The sequence below is a fragment of the Physeter macrocephalus genome, chromosome 2 (assembly GCF_002837175.3).
Source record: "Physeter macrocephalus isolate SW-GA chromosome 2, ASM283717v5, whole genome shotgun sequence".
NCBI lineage: Eukaryota > Metazoa > Chordata > Mammalia > Artiodactyla > Physeteridae > Physeter > Physeter macrocephalus.
Window position 1 is genome coordinate 138632256 of NC_041215.1, and position 12390 is coordinate 138644645.

Genomic DNA, 12390 nt, shown 5'->3' on the forward strand with positions numbered 1-12390 from the left:
GGCCGGGCCACGGGCGGCGGGGGCCTCTGTTTGCGGGGAAGCCCTGCCCCCCCCCCCCCCCCCCCCCCCCGTCTGAGAACCTTCCCGTCTGGGCTCCGTGTCTGTTACAGGGGATTTGTGATGACGGGAAAGAAACTGAGCGCCATTCTACTTCGTTCTCCAGACTTTTTACCACCCTTCAGATTGTTAGCTGCCGACGAGCAGAGCGTCAGAGCCCGGGGAAGGGCACTGCGTTCCTGTCAGTGCAGAGCCAGGGAAGCCTGTGGGGGGCGACCCTGGGGGACACCTGCTCCCAGGAGGCCCCTGGGAGGACGGAGCCCGCAGAGTGGCTGTCTAGCGGCTGGCCGTCCTCGGACACCCATGCCCACAGGCTTTTCTTTTCCTTTCAGAACCAGCTCTCGGGATACCTGCTGAGGAAGTTCAAGAACAGTAACGGCTGGCAGAAGCTCTGGGTGGTCTTCACCAATTTCTGTTTGTTCTTCTACAAAACTCACCAGGTAGGGGTGCTTAACCGAGCCCGAGGGGGGCTCTGCCCTTGGCACTGCAGGACCGCCATGCCCGCCCACCGCGCCCTCACGGAACCCCCTCGGTTCCGAACGAGCCTGGCCCCGCCGCCGCTGCCGTGTGGGGAGAGGGCGGGGGGCTGGGCGCCTGCCGAGCGCGTGCCCTGCTGCCTTCCAGGACGACTGCCCCCTGGCCAGCCTCCCGCTGCTGGGCTACAGCGTGAGCCTGCCCGGGGAGGCCGACGGCATCCACAAGGAGCACGTCTTCAAGCTCCAGTTCAAGTCCCACATCTACTTCTTCCGGGCTGAGAGCAAATACACATTAGGGAGGTAATTTCGCGGGGGGCTGCCAGGGCCCCCCCCGTATCTCCTCGGCTCTTCTGCTTCCCCTGAGGACACCAGAGGCGAGTTTCCTGGGGCCTGGAAAGGAAGGACCGAGCACTGCTTCCAGGCTTTCAACTGGCCCATGCTCGATCCCATTCCCTCCTCATTTGGGGTCACTCTTGGGAAGACAGTTGAGTGCAAGCCCACCGGTCTGATGGCCAGAGCACGCCCCCTGCTTCCCAAACAAGCATCTGCGGGGCGGGGGGCGGGGGGCGGCGGTTCTGACGGTTCCGAAACCTCTTCTCAGGTGGATGGAGGTGATAGAGAGCGCCAGCACCTCACCAGGGAGGGCCGGGACCCCCGAGGAGGAGGCATGAAGCCCACCCTGCCCGGCAGAGGACAGAGCCGAGCAGGCAGAGCAGGGCCAGCACGTGCCCACGACTGCTCATCCCGTGTCCCCCCTGCACCCTGGCAGTGGGTGGGCCTCACAGGGACACCTGGGAGGGGCATAGTCCCCTTCAAGACCCAGTCACTCCCTTGGCCCCGTGGGGCGCCGGGACGAAGACGCACGTGCCTGGAGCCGTGCACTGGCAAGGCTGGTGCTCACCTGCCCTCTCTCCGCCTCCAGATCAGGACCCTGCCCTTCAGGCTGGTGAAACGGGGGGTGGGGACAGGGCCCCTGGGTCACAGCTGCATGGAAGTCCAGCAGAAGCCACTCCGCCGCCCACCCCACATACCTCTGCAAAGTGGAAAGCAAAGCCCCCGTAATTTATCAGCCCTCAGCAGGTGTGCTGTGCTAACGTGCATGTGGTTAAAAATAAAGGGCATCTCCTGTGTGCCTGCGTGCTGCCCCTCTCCTTCCAGTGGGCCACACGTGGTCCCTGCGTGCTGTGAGGAGGACTCGGAGGCCTGGAGCGCAGGCTGTGGACCCCGCCCGGCCACCACCAGCATGTCTCCAAGTCAGGTCTTTATTGAAAGTGGCAGGAACCTCTCAACGTTCTATGCAAACCAACTCCTTACCCTCAGGCTATTTAGGGAAGCGAGGAAGTTCGATTTTTCTTAAAAAACAACATTCTGGCTGACACAAGTACTTATGAGAAGTCACGGTACCTGATCCAACACCACAAGGCAAATCTACGACCTCCGAGGGCCATCGGGCCGGGTGGGGAGGAGGCATATCTGCCCCTCAGTCTGGGTGGCCGCGCTGTCCGGGAGCCCACAGAGGGGACGGCCCGGTGCCGCTCTGCTGCCGAGCTGCCGAGTGTGGCCGTGGCCTGGCCGCGAGGGGGCGTGGCAACGGGGAGGCCCTCTGCTCCGGGCGGGGGGCGTGGCCGGGCAGGGAGGCCCGCGGCCCCGACAGCACACGGGGTTTCCAGTCAGCGCGGTCCTCGACCAGGCAGCTCAAGACGAAGACCCCTCTCTCCCCTGTGTGCGAACCGCAGCGGCTTCAGCGGGCTGACGTCAGGTGGTTTCTGCTGTGTGAAAACCTGCAGGCCGGAGGCCCCGTCACTGCTGCTGCCGCCGGGAGTGCCGGCTGGGGTGGGGGCTCCGGGACACCAAGCGAAGCCGGTGCGGCCCCGTCCCGCCGCCTGCCCTGTCCCGAGAGCGAGCACCCGAAGCGCGTCCTGGGCCTCCCCACGCCCCAGCACCCTCACCTCTGCACCCGCTCCACCAGCTGAGCCATCAGCTTGTCCGAGATGCCGGGGCAGGACTCCTCAGCCAGGCTGAAGGCGTTCTCCAGCTCCTCCAGCGCCCCCAGGCCCCCGCCGCTCTGCTTGTGCTTCTCTTTGAGCTGCAGGGAGACCCCCGTGCGCCTGGTCAGAGGCTCAGGCTGGCGGCCTGTGACTCGCAGCGTGGTCCCTCCACGCAGAGCTGGGACGGCAGGTCCCCGGAACGCCTGAGGGAGGGGCTCCCAGGAGAGGCAGTGGCCGCCCCACCCCTCGCCTGCCCCTGCACCACGGGAGTCCTCGGGTCTTGGCGCTCTAATCACGCGGCTTCCTCCCGACCAGGGCCCTGGGAGCCCACAGCTCAGGTCCGGCAAGTGAGAGGACACAGCCAGACCCCGCCGGCCTGACCTTTGGGACTAGGCGGCCACCAGCACCGCAGGGCTGTGAGGACCCAAAGGATAGAGATGCCCTCCCTGCAACTGGCCTGGCAGGGAGGGGCTGGAGACTGGTCAGCCCATCCCCACCACGCCCGACACTACAGAAACAGAGGGGTGCACACCTTCCAGGACGCCCACCCAGCAGCCTGACTTCAGGCCCAGCCCACAGCATCAGGACCCTAAGGGGGCCCCAGCCAGCCTAGGTGGGGCTACACCTCCCCGCCCAGACACGCCAGCCCACGGCCCACGCGTCGCAGCTGGGACGCGTATACACACACACACACACACACACACACACACACACACACACTCACACACCCACGCACACACCACGCAGCCCCAGAGCTGCCGGCCCCGCCCCGTGTGCGGCCTTGCTCAGGCTTCTGATCCGGCTGTCACCCACTCACACACCCACTCACACACCCACGCACACACCACGCAGCCCCAGAGCTGCCGGCCCCGCCCCGTGTGCGGCCTTGCTCAGGCTTCTGATCCGGCTGTCCACGCTGAGCCCCACGAGCTCCCAGGGGCAGTCCCCCCGCATCCCGTTCCCCCCACCCCGGGCATTCCAGGCCCCTGGAGGTGGCAGCGTGCCTGCCTGCATCCTGACGCCCCTGCCCCGTGCCCGCACCCCACCCTCCGAGGAAAGGCTCTGCTGCCACCACGCTCAACATCCCCTCCCCCTCCCCGGGGCTTCAGGTGCCAGCGACACCCTGGGTGTGAACCTGACCACAACCCACTGCCGGCTGACTCATGCTCCTGGGAATGCCACCGACTGCCCGCCCCCCTGAGCAGGTGACACAGACACCGGGTCACGTGACCACTGGGGAGTTGCCCTGAAGTGCTCCCTGCCCAGGGCCTGACACCTAACACCAAGATCTAAATCTCCCGGCCTCTCTCTAGACAAGACAGTCACCCCGTGTTTCTAGTTCAAGACAAAAGGTCCTAAAACAGGAATTCATGATCAAAGCTGCCCTGGGAAACCCTGGCAGGCTTGGGAACTTAAGGGTCACCTTAGGCCAGCTTGCCCAGCCATCCCTAGCCCTTCCACTTAGAAGGCCGGGTCCGCGGGTCCACCCTTGTGGGCTTTACGGGACCCAGAAAGCCTGCGCGCAGGCGGGCTGGCCAGCGCACCTTGCTGTGGCCCTGCGGGGGCAGCATCTCTGAAGAACAGCAGTACAGCCCCTGCCCCCCAGGACCCCCGGCCCGGCCCTCACCTCTCCAAAGACGGGCCGGACCAGCGTGGACAGACACTGGGACCTCGGCTGCCTCTTGACAGGCTCGGCTGACTGCAAACGCAAACGCGGAGGGGTGAGCAGGGCAGCGAACTCAGGCGCCCCGTCTCCGGTCTCCTGGAAACCCGCCCTGGGGAGCACACGTGCCCAGGAGACGTGCCCCCCGCGGCCCTCCCCTCGGTCAGCTCTGGTCTCCACCCTCCTGGCGCGGGCGCGGCGCTGGGGCCAGCCAGACCTTCTGGGGGCCGTGCAGGGCCGTCCCCTTGTGCAGCTTGCCGTGCGGGCTCGGCCGGACGGTGGGGGGGAACGTCCAGACGGGGCCCTGCTCTCCGTCCTCGGGGTCTCCGTCGCTGAAGGGGAAGGGGAAGAGTCACGAGGACCCCGAAGTGCACCTGGCCTCACGGCCCTGAACACTGGGCCCGGGACACCGGCAACAAGCACCCAATCCCTACCCCCGAGCAGGGACCCCGCCCCGGTGTCCACCGAAGCCCCACAGGACGAGCAGGGCCCCTACATGTCGGAGTCCTCGGAGCTGGACTCCTCGCCGTGGCCCTCTGACTTCCAGCGCTTGTAGCGGTCGATGAGCTCGGTGAGGAAGGAGGTCTTCTTGGTGTAGCGCGTGATGAACTTGTGCTTTAGGAGCTCCTTGGCGGTCGGCCGCTGCCGGGGACGGACACGGGTCACCAGGCGCCGGGCAGCCAAGCTCCGCCCTTCGAGCTACGGGGGCTCAGACGCGAAGCAGCCTGGACTGAGCCCTGGGCCTCAGCCTCGCTGCTCCCGGGGGCTCGGGGAGGGGCCTCCAGGTGGGAGGGGGCAACACGGAGGCTGGGGTGGGCTGCACGCCGTCCTCGCCAGGGGGAAGCCCGCTGGAGCTTCCCCAGACCCGGCCGGGGGTTGCAGCAGAGGCCGCCCTGGACTAGGAGGGGCTGGGGCGAGGGGGCACCTGGCCCAGGGGAGGGGCCTCAGGCCCCATCACCTCCCAGCTCCCAGCACAGACCGCCCCCCAACACAGACACATACACGCACGCACACACACTCACGCGCACACACGCGCACACACGCACACACTCACGTGCGCGCGCACACACGTTCCAGTGCAGCCGCAACCCGCGCAGCCACACAGGCCGGCAGCTCCTGGAGCCGGGGGCCTGGAGGTGCTTACGAATCGGGGGTCCTTGTTGAGGCAGGCCTCCACAAACTCCTTGAAGGGCTTGCTATGGTGGCCCTCCAGCGTGGGTGGGCTGTTCTTGGGGATCAGGAACAGGACACGCATGGGGTGGAGGTCGGAGTTGGGGGGCTCGCCCTTGGCCAGCTCGATGGCTGTGATCCCCAGCGACCAGATGTCGGCCTGGACAGAGAGCCATACGGGGCCACTGCAGCCGGGGCACCTTGAGCGCCCCCGCCTGCGCCCCCACCCCCCCGCCGCGCCCACCTTGAAGTCATAGGCCGACTGCTTGATGACCTCGGGCGCCATCCAGAAGGGGGTGCCCACAAACGTGTTCCTCTTGATCTGCGTGTCCGTGAGCTGCCCCGCCACCCCGAAGTCTGCCAGCTTCACGTCACCCTGCTCTGAGAGCAGCACGTTGGCAGCTGCTCGACACAGGACAGCGGGGTGTCACCCTCAGTGCCACGAGGGCTCCCGCCCGCACTCAGCTGCCCGAGGAAGCGCCTCCCTCCCGGCGTCCGCCCGACGACCTGACCAGGGCCCCAGGGCACTGCCGGCGGGCGCCCGCGCGAGGGGCCCAGCCACGTGCTCCCCCCAGGCCAGGCTCCAGGGCCCTCCTGGTGGTCGCCTCTCATGAAAAATCCCACAAACGGAGCGACGGCCCTTCCTCCCAAATCACGCAACAGGCGGAGGTGACTCTGACTGTCCCCTCGCTCTGCCAGTCACCTCCCGTCAGCCCCTCAGCCAGGTCCCTCCCTGGCGGCCTGGCCACTAGTGTACACCAGCACGGCTGCCCTAACTACACCTCACTCTCAGATCTAAGACCTGAGCGAGAGTCCATGTTTTTGGCCTAAATAGGGTCCCTCCTACACTACGTGCAGAGCTGCTCTGCCAGCGCGCAGGGACACGGTACTCAGAAAGCTCTGTCCATTACTGGCAGTGTCTTCTGGAAGACAGAGCAACGTGGAACCGCTGGGTTTCCGAGGCCACGGGGACCGCAGGCTGGGTGCACTGAGCACCGCCAGCCCCGTGCCCCAGAGCCACCTGCCACCTCACAGCCCCGAGGGACCTTTGATGTCTCGGTGGATCTTGCGCTCCGAGTGCAGGTAATCCAGGCCCTTCAGGATCTCCCGCAGGATGGTGGCGATGTAGGTCTCCTCCAGGGGGCCCGGCTTAAGCTGCAGACACAGAGGAGACACTCGGGCCTCCCCTGCAACGCCAACCCACCCTCCCTTCCCTGCCACCCAGAGCCACCGCCAAGGCCTGAGCTCGCTCGACCTCCTCTCTACCGGGCGCAGGGTGACCCTCCAGATGGCGGGGGCTTCCTACTTCTTTACCCACTCTCAAGAGAGAAGTTCCAGATGCCACGTCACGTGGGTGTGGGGGAGGCCCTTTTCTGAGGACAGACACGCTACCTTCACCTTCGCTGTAAACGTGACAGCTGAGAACGGGGTCCTGGCCACACCCCTGAGCTGTCTGCCTGGGGGAGCTAACCGCCCCACCCCCCCAGAGGACTGCAGAGGCCCAGGACCCCTCAGCACCGGCTGGGTCCCAAGGAACATCCGATGCGCCAAGACGGCAAAGGGAGGGAGGTCACGGGAACCCAGGGCCCAAGGACAACCCCCAGACAACTTTAGTCTGGCCCTGCCCTGCGGGCCACCCACCGTGCAGCCCACACCTCACCAGGTCCAAGGCGGAGCCGCCGCCCAGGTACTCCATGATGATCCACAGCTTTGTGCTCTGGTACCAGAGAAGCGCGCATCAGCGCGGGGCAGCCGACAAGAACAGGACCCCAACACACAACCCCAGCAGGGGTGACTCAGCCAGGACGCCCACCGGGGATGGGCTGCAGCAGCCCAGCCTGGCTCCCCTCCCGCCACGCCCCCGCTGCAGACACTCTGCAGACAGACCAAGTGCCTGGTCGGCAGCCGAGCCCCCTCCCTCAGAGCCCTCCTCTGGGAAGGGCTCCAGGCTCCGGCTGCGGGGGGCCGAGCACTCCCAGCAGACGCACCCTTGCCCAGGAGCGGGCGCAGCCAGGCCACTCCAGAGCCGGCCGACCCCGGAGACTCTGCTCACGCCCTGCCATCCCCAGGGCTCCCCCTCAGGACGAGGCCAGGCCCCTCTCTGCACGCACGCCTGGCCCTGGGGGCTGTCGCTTCTTGGGGGCCCTCTCCACTGTGAGGCTGGGTCTGTGTTCACCTGTCGGGACCCCCGCCCTTCAGACCAGGACCACGTGGAGGCAGACCCAGCCTCGGCCTCCCGAGCAGACACGGGGACCGCTGGGGCCATCCCTGTGCTGGCCACAGGGATCCTGGACGGCTCCGCGGAGGGGCGGGCGCTGACGCGGCTGGCGCAGAGCAAGCCCCCAGCCCGCAGGCACCTTCAGGTAGGAGCCGAAGTAGCGCGTGATGTAGGGGCTGTCGCACTGGCTGAGCACGGTGATCTCCTGCTGGATGTCCTCAATCTCGTCCTCTGCCTCCTCCAGGTCGATGATCTTGATGGCCACCACCTCCTTGGTGCGGTTGTCGATGCCCTTGTACACCTCCCCAAAGGAGCCCTTGCCGATGCGGTCGAGCTTGGTGAAGAGCTCCTCGGGGTCCACGCGAGAGTGCTGGGGACAGAGGACGGGCCGGGCAGCCAGTGACCCCGAGAGCCGAGAAGAGCCGGGGAGCGCCCCGAGATGCTTTCCTCACTTCCTTTATCCCTCTCCGTTCAGAAGATAAAGTTACCCTCCACACAAGGGAAAACGCCCCCAGAGAGCGTGACGAGGCCTGGGCTCTTGCCAAGAAACCAGGGCCGTGGGCAGGCAGAGGGGCCACGCAGGTCACCCCGACCTGCCCACACCCCACGCGTGGGGAGGGCCCAGCGAGGCACAGTAACGGGTTAAGAGGGACAAGTCGGTGGAGCGCAGGGAGCTGGGGCCAGTGAGACGATCCTGGGCGATGCTGTAACCACCCAGGAGCCAACCTCACGTGCCCTGCCGGCTTCGTGAGAAACAGCCTGTCCACGCCAGGTCAGTGACCGTGACAAACTCCCCGGGGAAGGGACGAGGGATGTACGGAACTCTCACCGATCTTCCTGTAAACCTAAAACTGCTCTAAAAAATAAAGCCCGTTAATTAAACCAAAAAACGAACGCAGCACGCGTTAACCGAGTTCTCCCTGCGCACCTGGAAGCCACACCCCTTAGAGAGAGTCCCATTCGAGCCCCCAGATCAGTCCTCACACCAGCGCAGAGCTGAAAACCGACACTTTCTTGGGTGCTTGATCCTGGAGGTTCAAATATACGGAACGCCGTCCCACCCAGTGCTCAAGGCAGAAGCACAAAACCGCCCTAACAGGCGCTGAGCCACTGGGGCAGGAGGTGCTCGGCACCTCCTGCCCCAGCACCTGGACGCGGTGGCAGAGAGGCATCCACGGTGACAACCCTGCTTTTGACCCTGACCCTCAGTGCATCCAAGGCTGAGACAGCTCCGCGTGGGGCTGCGTGGAGGCAGCAGCACCAGAGAGCGGGTGGGGCACCCCTGGCATCACCCCCACCCTCACCCCGCGGTTCCCTGGGCTCCTGAGATCACCTCACTCCCGCTGGACCACGTTCTTAGAGGCTGGAGCGGCCGCACAGGCGCTGGAGCCCCAGGACCCACGTGGGGTTCGGCAGCCCTGGGCGGGACCCGTGGAAAGGCTGGCAAGGAGCCTGGCGTCTGGTCCAGACAGAGGCGGAGAGGGTTTTCCAAGCCCTGCCGGGCCTCAAATCCACCAGGACTCACGTTCCTCCAAACCCCAAGCACCATCACCCAGAGGGCGTCTCGGGGGGCGCCCACCCAAAGCGGCGGGGTGAAAAGGCACAGTCACCACTTGCTCGGCTGCTAAGCATCGTCTGCGCTGGTGCTGAGGGCGGGCCCATCCCAGGGCAGCCGCGCTCACCAGGTCCGGAGGAGACAGCCCCGGGGAGCACAGAGCCCACGCGCACCCCTCAGGTTCACGCCCAGGCAGAGGTCCGTTTGCAGCCCAGCTGGCTCCAGACTGAGATGACGTGTCAACCCGAAGTGGCCAGCGAACTGCCTTCCCAGGAGAGGGCGGCAGGTGATGGGGCCTCGGGGAGGGCTGGGCCAGCGAGCCTGGGACACAGCCCCCTTCCGCCTGCCCCTCCGCCAGCACCCCTCGGCTCAGCCAGCCAGGAGGGCCTCTCGCACCCCTGGGGGCCGGTCCAGCAAACCACTCACCCGCAAGCCATCCCCAGCTGCAGCCCGAGCCAGTGCTGGCACAGCCCCGGGGACGCCCCCGGTCGAGCCGGTGCTCCTTCTGCGGTGGTCTCAGAGAAGCCCCGGGGAGGCGGGCCGAGGCCTGGCAGCACTAATGGGCACCGCTGTCCCTCCCGCTCTCGGGCCTCTGCCAGCGACACACGCTCCCCGCCTTCTCCACGCGGGGCAGGGCTGGGGCTGGTCCCCCGCAGCGGCCTGACCAGGGATACCCCAGGCAGGGCGCCCAGTCCTCCACGGCCCCGAAGTGGGAGACAGGGCAGACCCCTAACCAGATTCCAGGCTCGGCAGGGAAGCGGGGAGCCCCGGCCCCAACCCTCACACTCTTTGGGTCCCCACCGCTACAGGCCAGTCCCCTGAGCAGACAGCGTGACAGGAAGGCTCCTGGCCGTGATCCCAACGCTACAGGCACATCACAGACACAGCCTGCTCACAGCCCTGCCAGGGGAAGGAGAGACAAGTGCTCCGGGTCTCAGGCTGCCCTTCCTCACAACACGCGTGGTCTGGACAATTGCTCAGGCTGCTCGCTGGGCCCAGACCCTGGTTCTCTGAATCAGCCCTGGGGCTGCCAGGTCTGCGGTCACCACTTAGCAGTGTGTCTGTCTGTATGTCCATCGAGCGATACGTCTGCCATTAGCGTCACCCTCCAAGATGAGGGGTGCCCAACGGCCCCCATCCACCCCACGATGGGTGGCAGCCAATGTGCATGCGGTGCTTCCTGCAGCCATCCAGACCCTGTAGGCAGGGCAGGAACCAGCTAGGCAGGGGCCTGACACGCAGGGCTCCCCCATGGGCTGTGGAGGAGCGCACCCACTGCCCCACGCAGGGACCGCCTCAAAGGGCCGCAGTGACAACCACCTCAAGAGAAAACGTCCTGTCAGGCTTCCGGCCACCAACAGAGACCAAGTCTCTCCACCCCTAAAAGGACAAAAGGGGCTTCCTTCCTTTGGGGTCTCTTCCTCGGCTCCCCTGGGCCTGCGCTCCCTTCCCCGGGCATCTGATCCGGAGGCTCAGGCCACGCTCCAAGTGCCATCAGCACGCAGGTATAGGGGTGGCTCAAGCTCCAATTTCTCATTCTGGGACCCACGGGAGCCACTCCTACAGCTCTTTATAAAAATAAACTCGAGCCAGACTTCCCTCCCAGCATCTTAGTCATGTAATTCAAGACACAAGATGTCACTGATGAACGAAAACCCACCAGCACGTCAGCGTCAGTGAGCAAGCCCTGCGGCCCATCTGCAGCCACAGCTGGTCCAGGATGCCCTGCCCAGCAACTGTGCGAGGCGCTCCAGGTTTCTCCAAGGAGCCCAGCTGGGTCTGGAGCTGACCCTGACCCCAGCCCCGCGCTTCCTGCTCCTCCTGGGCACCCATCCTCACACTCAGCCCACGGAAGTGAGCCTGAGCGCCATATTCTCTTTAAGAGGAGCTCCCAACACCTGACAGCGGTCAGCCTAAACCACGCTGGAGCCGACAAGATAAGGAAAACAAGACCCAACAGCTAGGACGCAGGAACACCCGACTGCGTGTGTGGTTCACCTCACATCAGCTTCGGGTCACACTCGATTTGAACTAACAAAAGAGGGGGAAACGTATGGCCCAGAAGCCCAGACGCTGGCTGCCAGAGCCACACAGCCTCAGGGCACACTGTGGAGGGTCCCCGGGAGTCAGGCAGCTAACATGCAAAGCCAGACGCCTCAAGGTGGCTGGGTGTCGGGAATTACGAGAACCAATCAGGCAAAAAAGAAAGACAGTGGGCGCTTTCCAGGCAGGCACCTCCAGCCCAGGAGCAGCCCTTTCCAGGCCCCTCGAGAAACACGCACACACGTGTCCTCGGCTTTCCCTGCACACCGACTCCCCCAACAGCTGCTAAATGCCATTCCCAGCCCCTCTCGCCCCCCCAGCCCCTGCCCCAGCCGGACAGGGCCAGCGTCCCTGCCCAGGCCGAAGCTCCATGTGGGCCCCGACCTTCCACGTGCCTCCAGATGCGCACACCCCGGTTCCTGCGGGCCGGCCCTGTTCCCAAGATAGGTCTCTGCACGCCCTCCGCTGACCCTGCACTGTGGCTCTACGCTGACAGGCTTGGAGACTCCTGCCCCACAGAACGCTGCAAACCAGCCAACCGGGGTCGGCCCTGCGCCCACCAAGCCTGAGCACCGCAAGACTGCTCCCCACTTTGCCCACGGCTGTGCATAACAGGGCTCCCCATGAGCTCCTCCCTTCAACCCACACACGCCTTAGGATGGGCTGCTCTTCGGAAACGCCAGGACGACTTTCAACAGACAGTCCTTGGTGAAGCGCCCTTTCTCAGCCCTGCAGCCAGCGCTCCGTGCCAGGCGCACATGCACCGACGACACACACGCCCGCGGTCCAGACGCCCCCCTTACCTGGTTGGCAAATCCCCTGAGGTGAGCCATGTCTGCGCGGCCCTCAGACCATCCGCTGCACCGCCGGGAGGCCCCGAAATCCCGCCTGGAGGCTCTGGAACCCGGCTCACCCGCTTCAGTCAACTGCAGGGAGAGCAGGCCTGCTCGGTGCCCTGTTCCGGTTACACGGGGCTCCCCGCTCCCCTGGGACCCGGCGGCCGCCCCCTCCTCCAACCATCTGGGAACCAGCTGGGGCTGGGGGCGGGCTGCAGTCAGAAGGAAGGGCCATTCCTCCGAAGGATCCCCACTGCCGCGCTCTCCTCCTCGCCCGGCCCAGCCCAATGCCTCCCCGGAGGAGCTACCCAGCACCGGGCACTCCTCGAAGCCCCTCACACCTCCGCCCCCGGCCCCCGCCCTTTCTTCAGACCCCGAACCCCC

At 65.9% G+C, this 12390-nt stretch overlaps 2 protein-coding genes across 5 annotated transcripts in view; one reads left to right on the forward strand and one right to left on the reverse strand.

Annotated features, from left to right (window-relative positions):
- The window catches only part of FARP2 (FERM, ARH/RhoGEF and pleckstrin domain protein 2), an 86135-nt gene extending 84449 nt beyond the window's left edge, over nt 1-1686 (forward strand). Inside the window, exons 25-27 of one of the 4 annotated variants that reach the window (XR_008619455.1) lie at nt 390-497; nt 682-1017; nt 1135-1174. Coding sequence is in view for 2 of the 4 variants with exons in the window: in XM_028483532.2 (XP_028339333.1) it covers nt 390-812 (423 nt within the window). In the remaining 2 variants the exon portion in view is untranslated. Of the gene's footprint in view, nt 1-389; nt 1018-1134 lie in introns of all 4 variants that reach the window. The other 3 variants (XM_028483534.2, XR_003678133.2, XM_028483532.2) reach the window with 3 other exon arrangements.
- Nucleotides 1687-1779: 93 nt separating this feature from the next.
- The window catches only part of STK25 (serine/threonine kinase 25), a 10988-nt gene continuing 377 nt past the window's right edge, over nt 1780-12390 (reverse strand). The window contains 13 exon segments of the mRNA XM_024124764.3: nt 1780-2314; nt 2483-2619; nt 4149-4220; nt 4402-4445; nt 4448-4482; nt 4484-4516; nt 4681-4826; nt 5329-5514; nt 5599-5756; nt 6401-6509; nt 7015-7071; nt 7712-7942; nt 11974-12096. Coding sequence (XP_023980532.2) covers nt 2275-2314; nt 2483-2619; nt 4149-4220; nt 4402-4445; nt 4448-4482; nt 4484-4516; nt 4681-4826; nt 5329-5514; nt 5599-5756; nt 6401-6509; nt 7015-7071; nt 7712-7942; nt 11974-12003 — 1278 coding nt within the window. The 5' untranslated portion in view covers nt 12004-12096 and the 3' untranslated portion in view covers nt 1780-2274.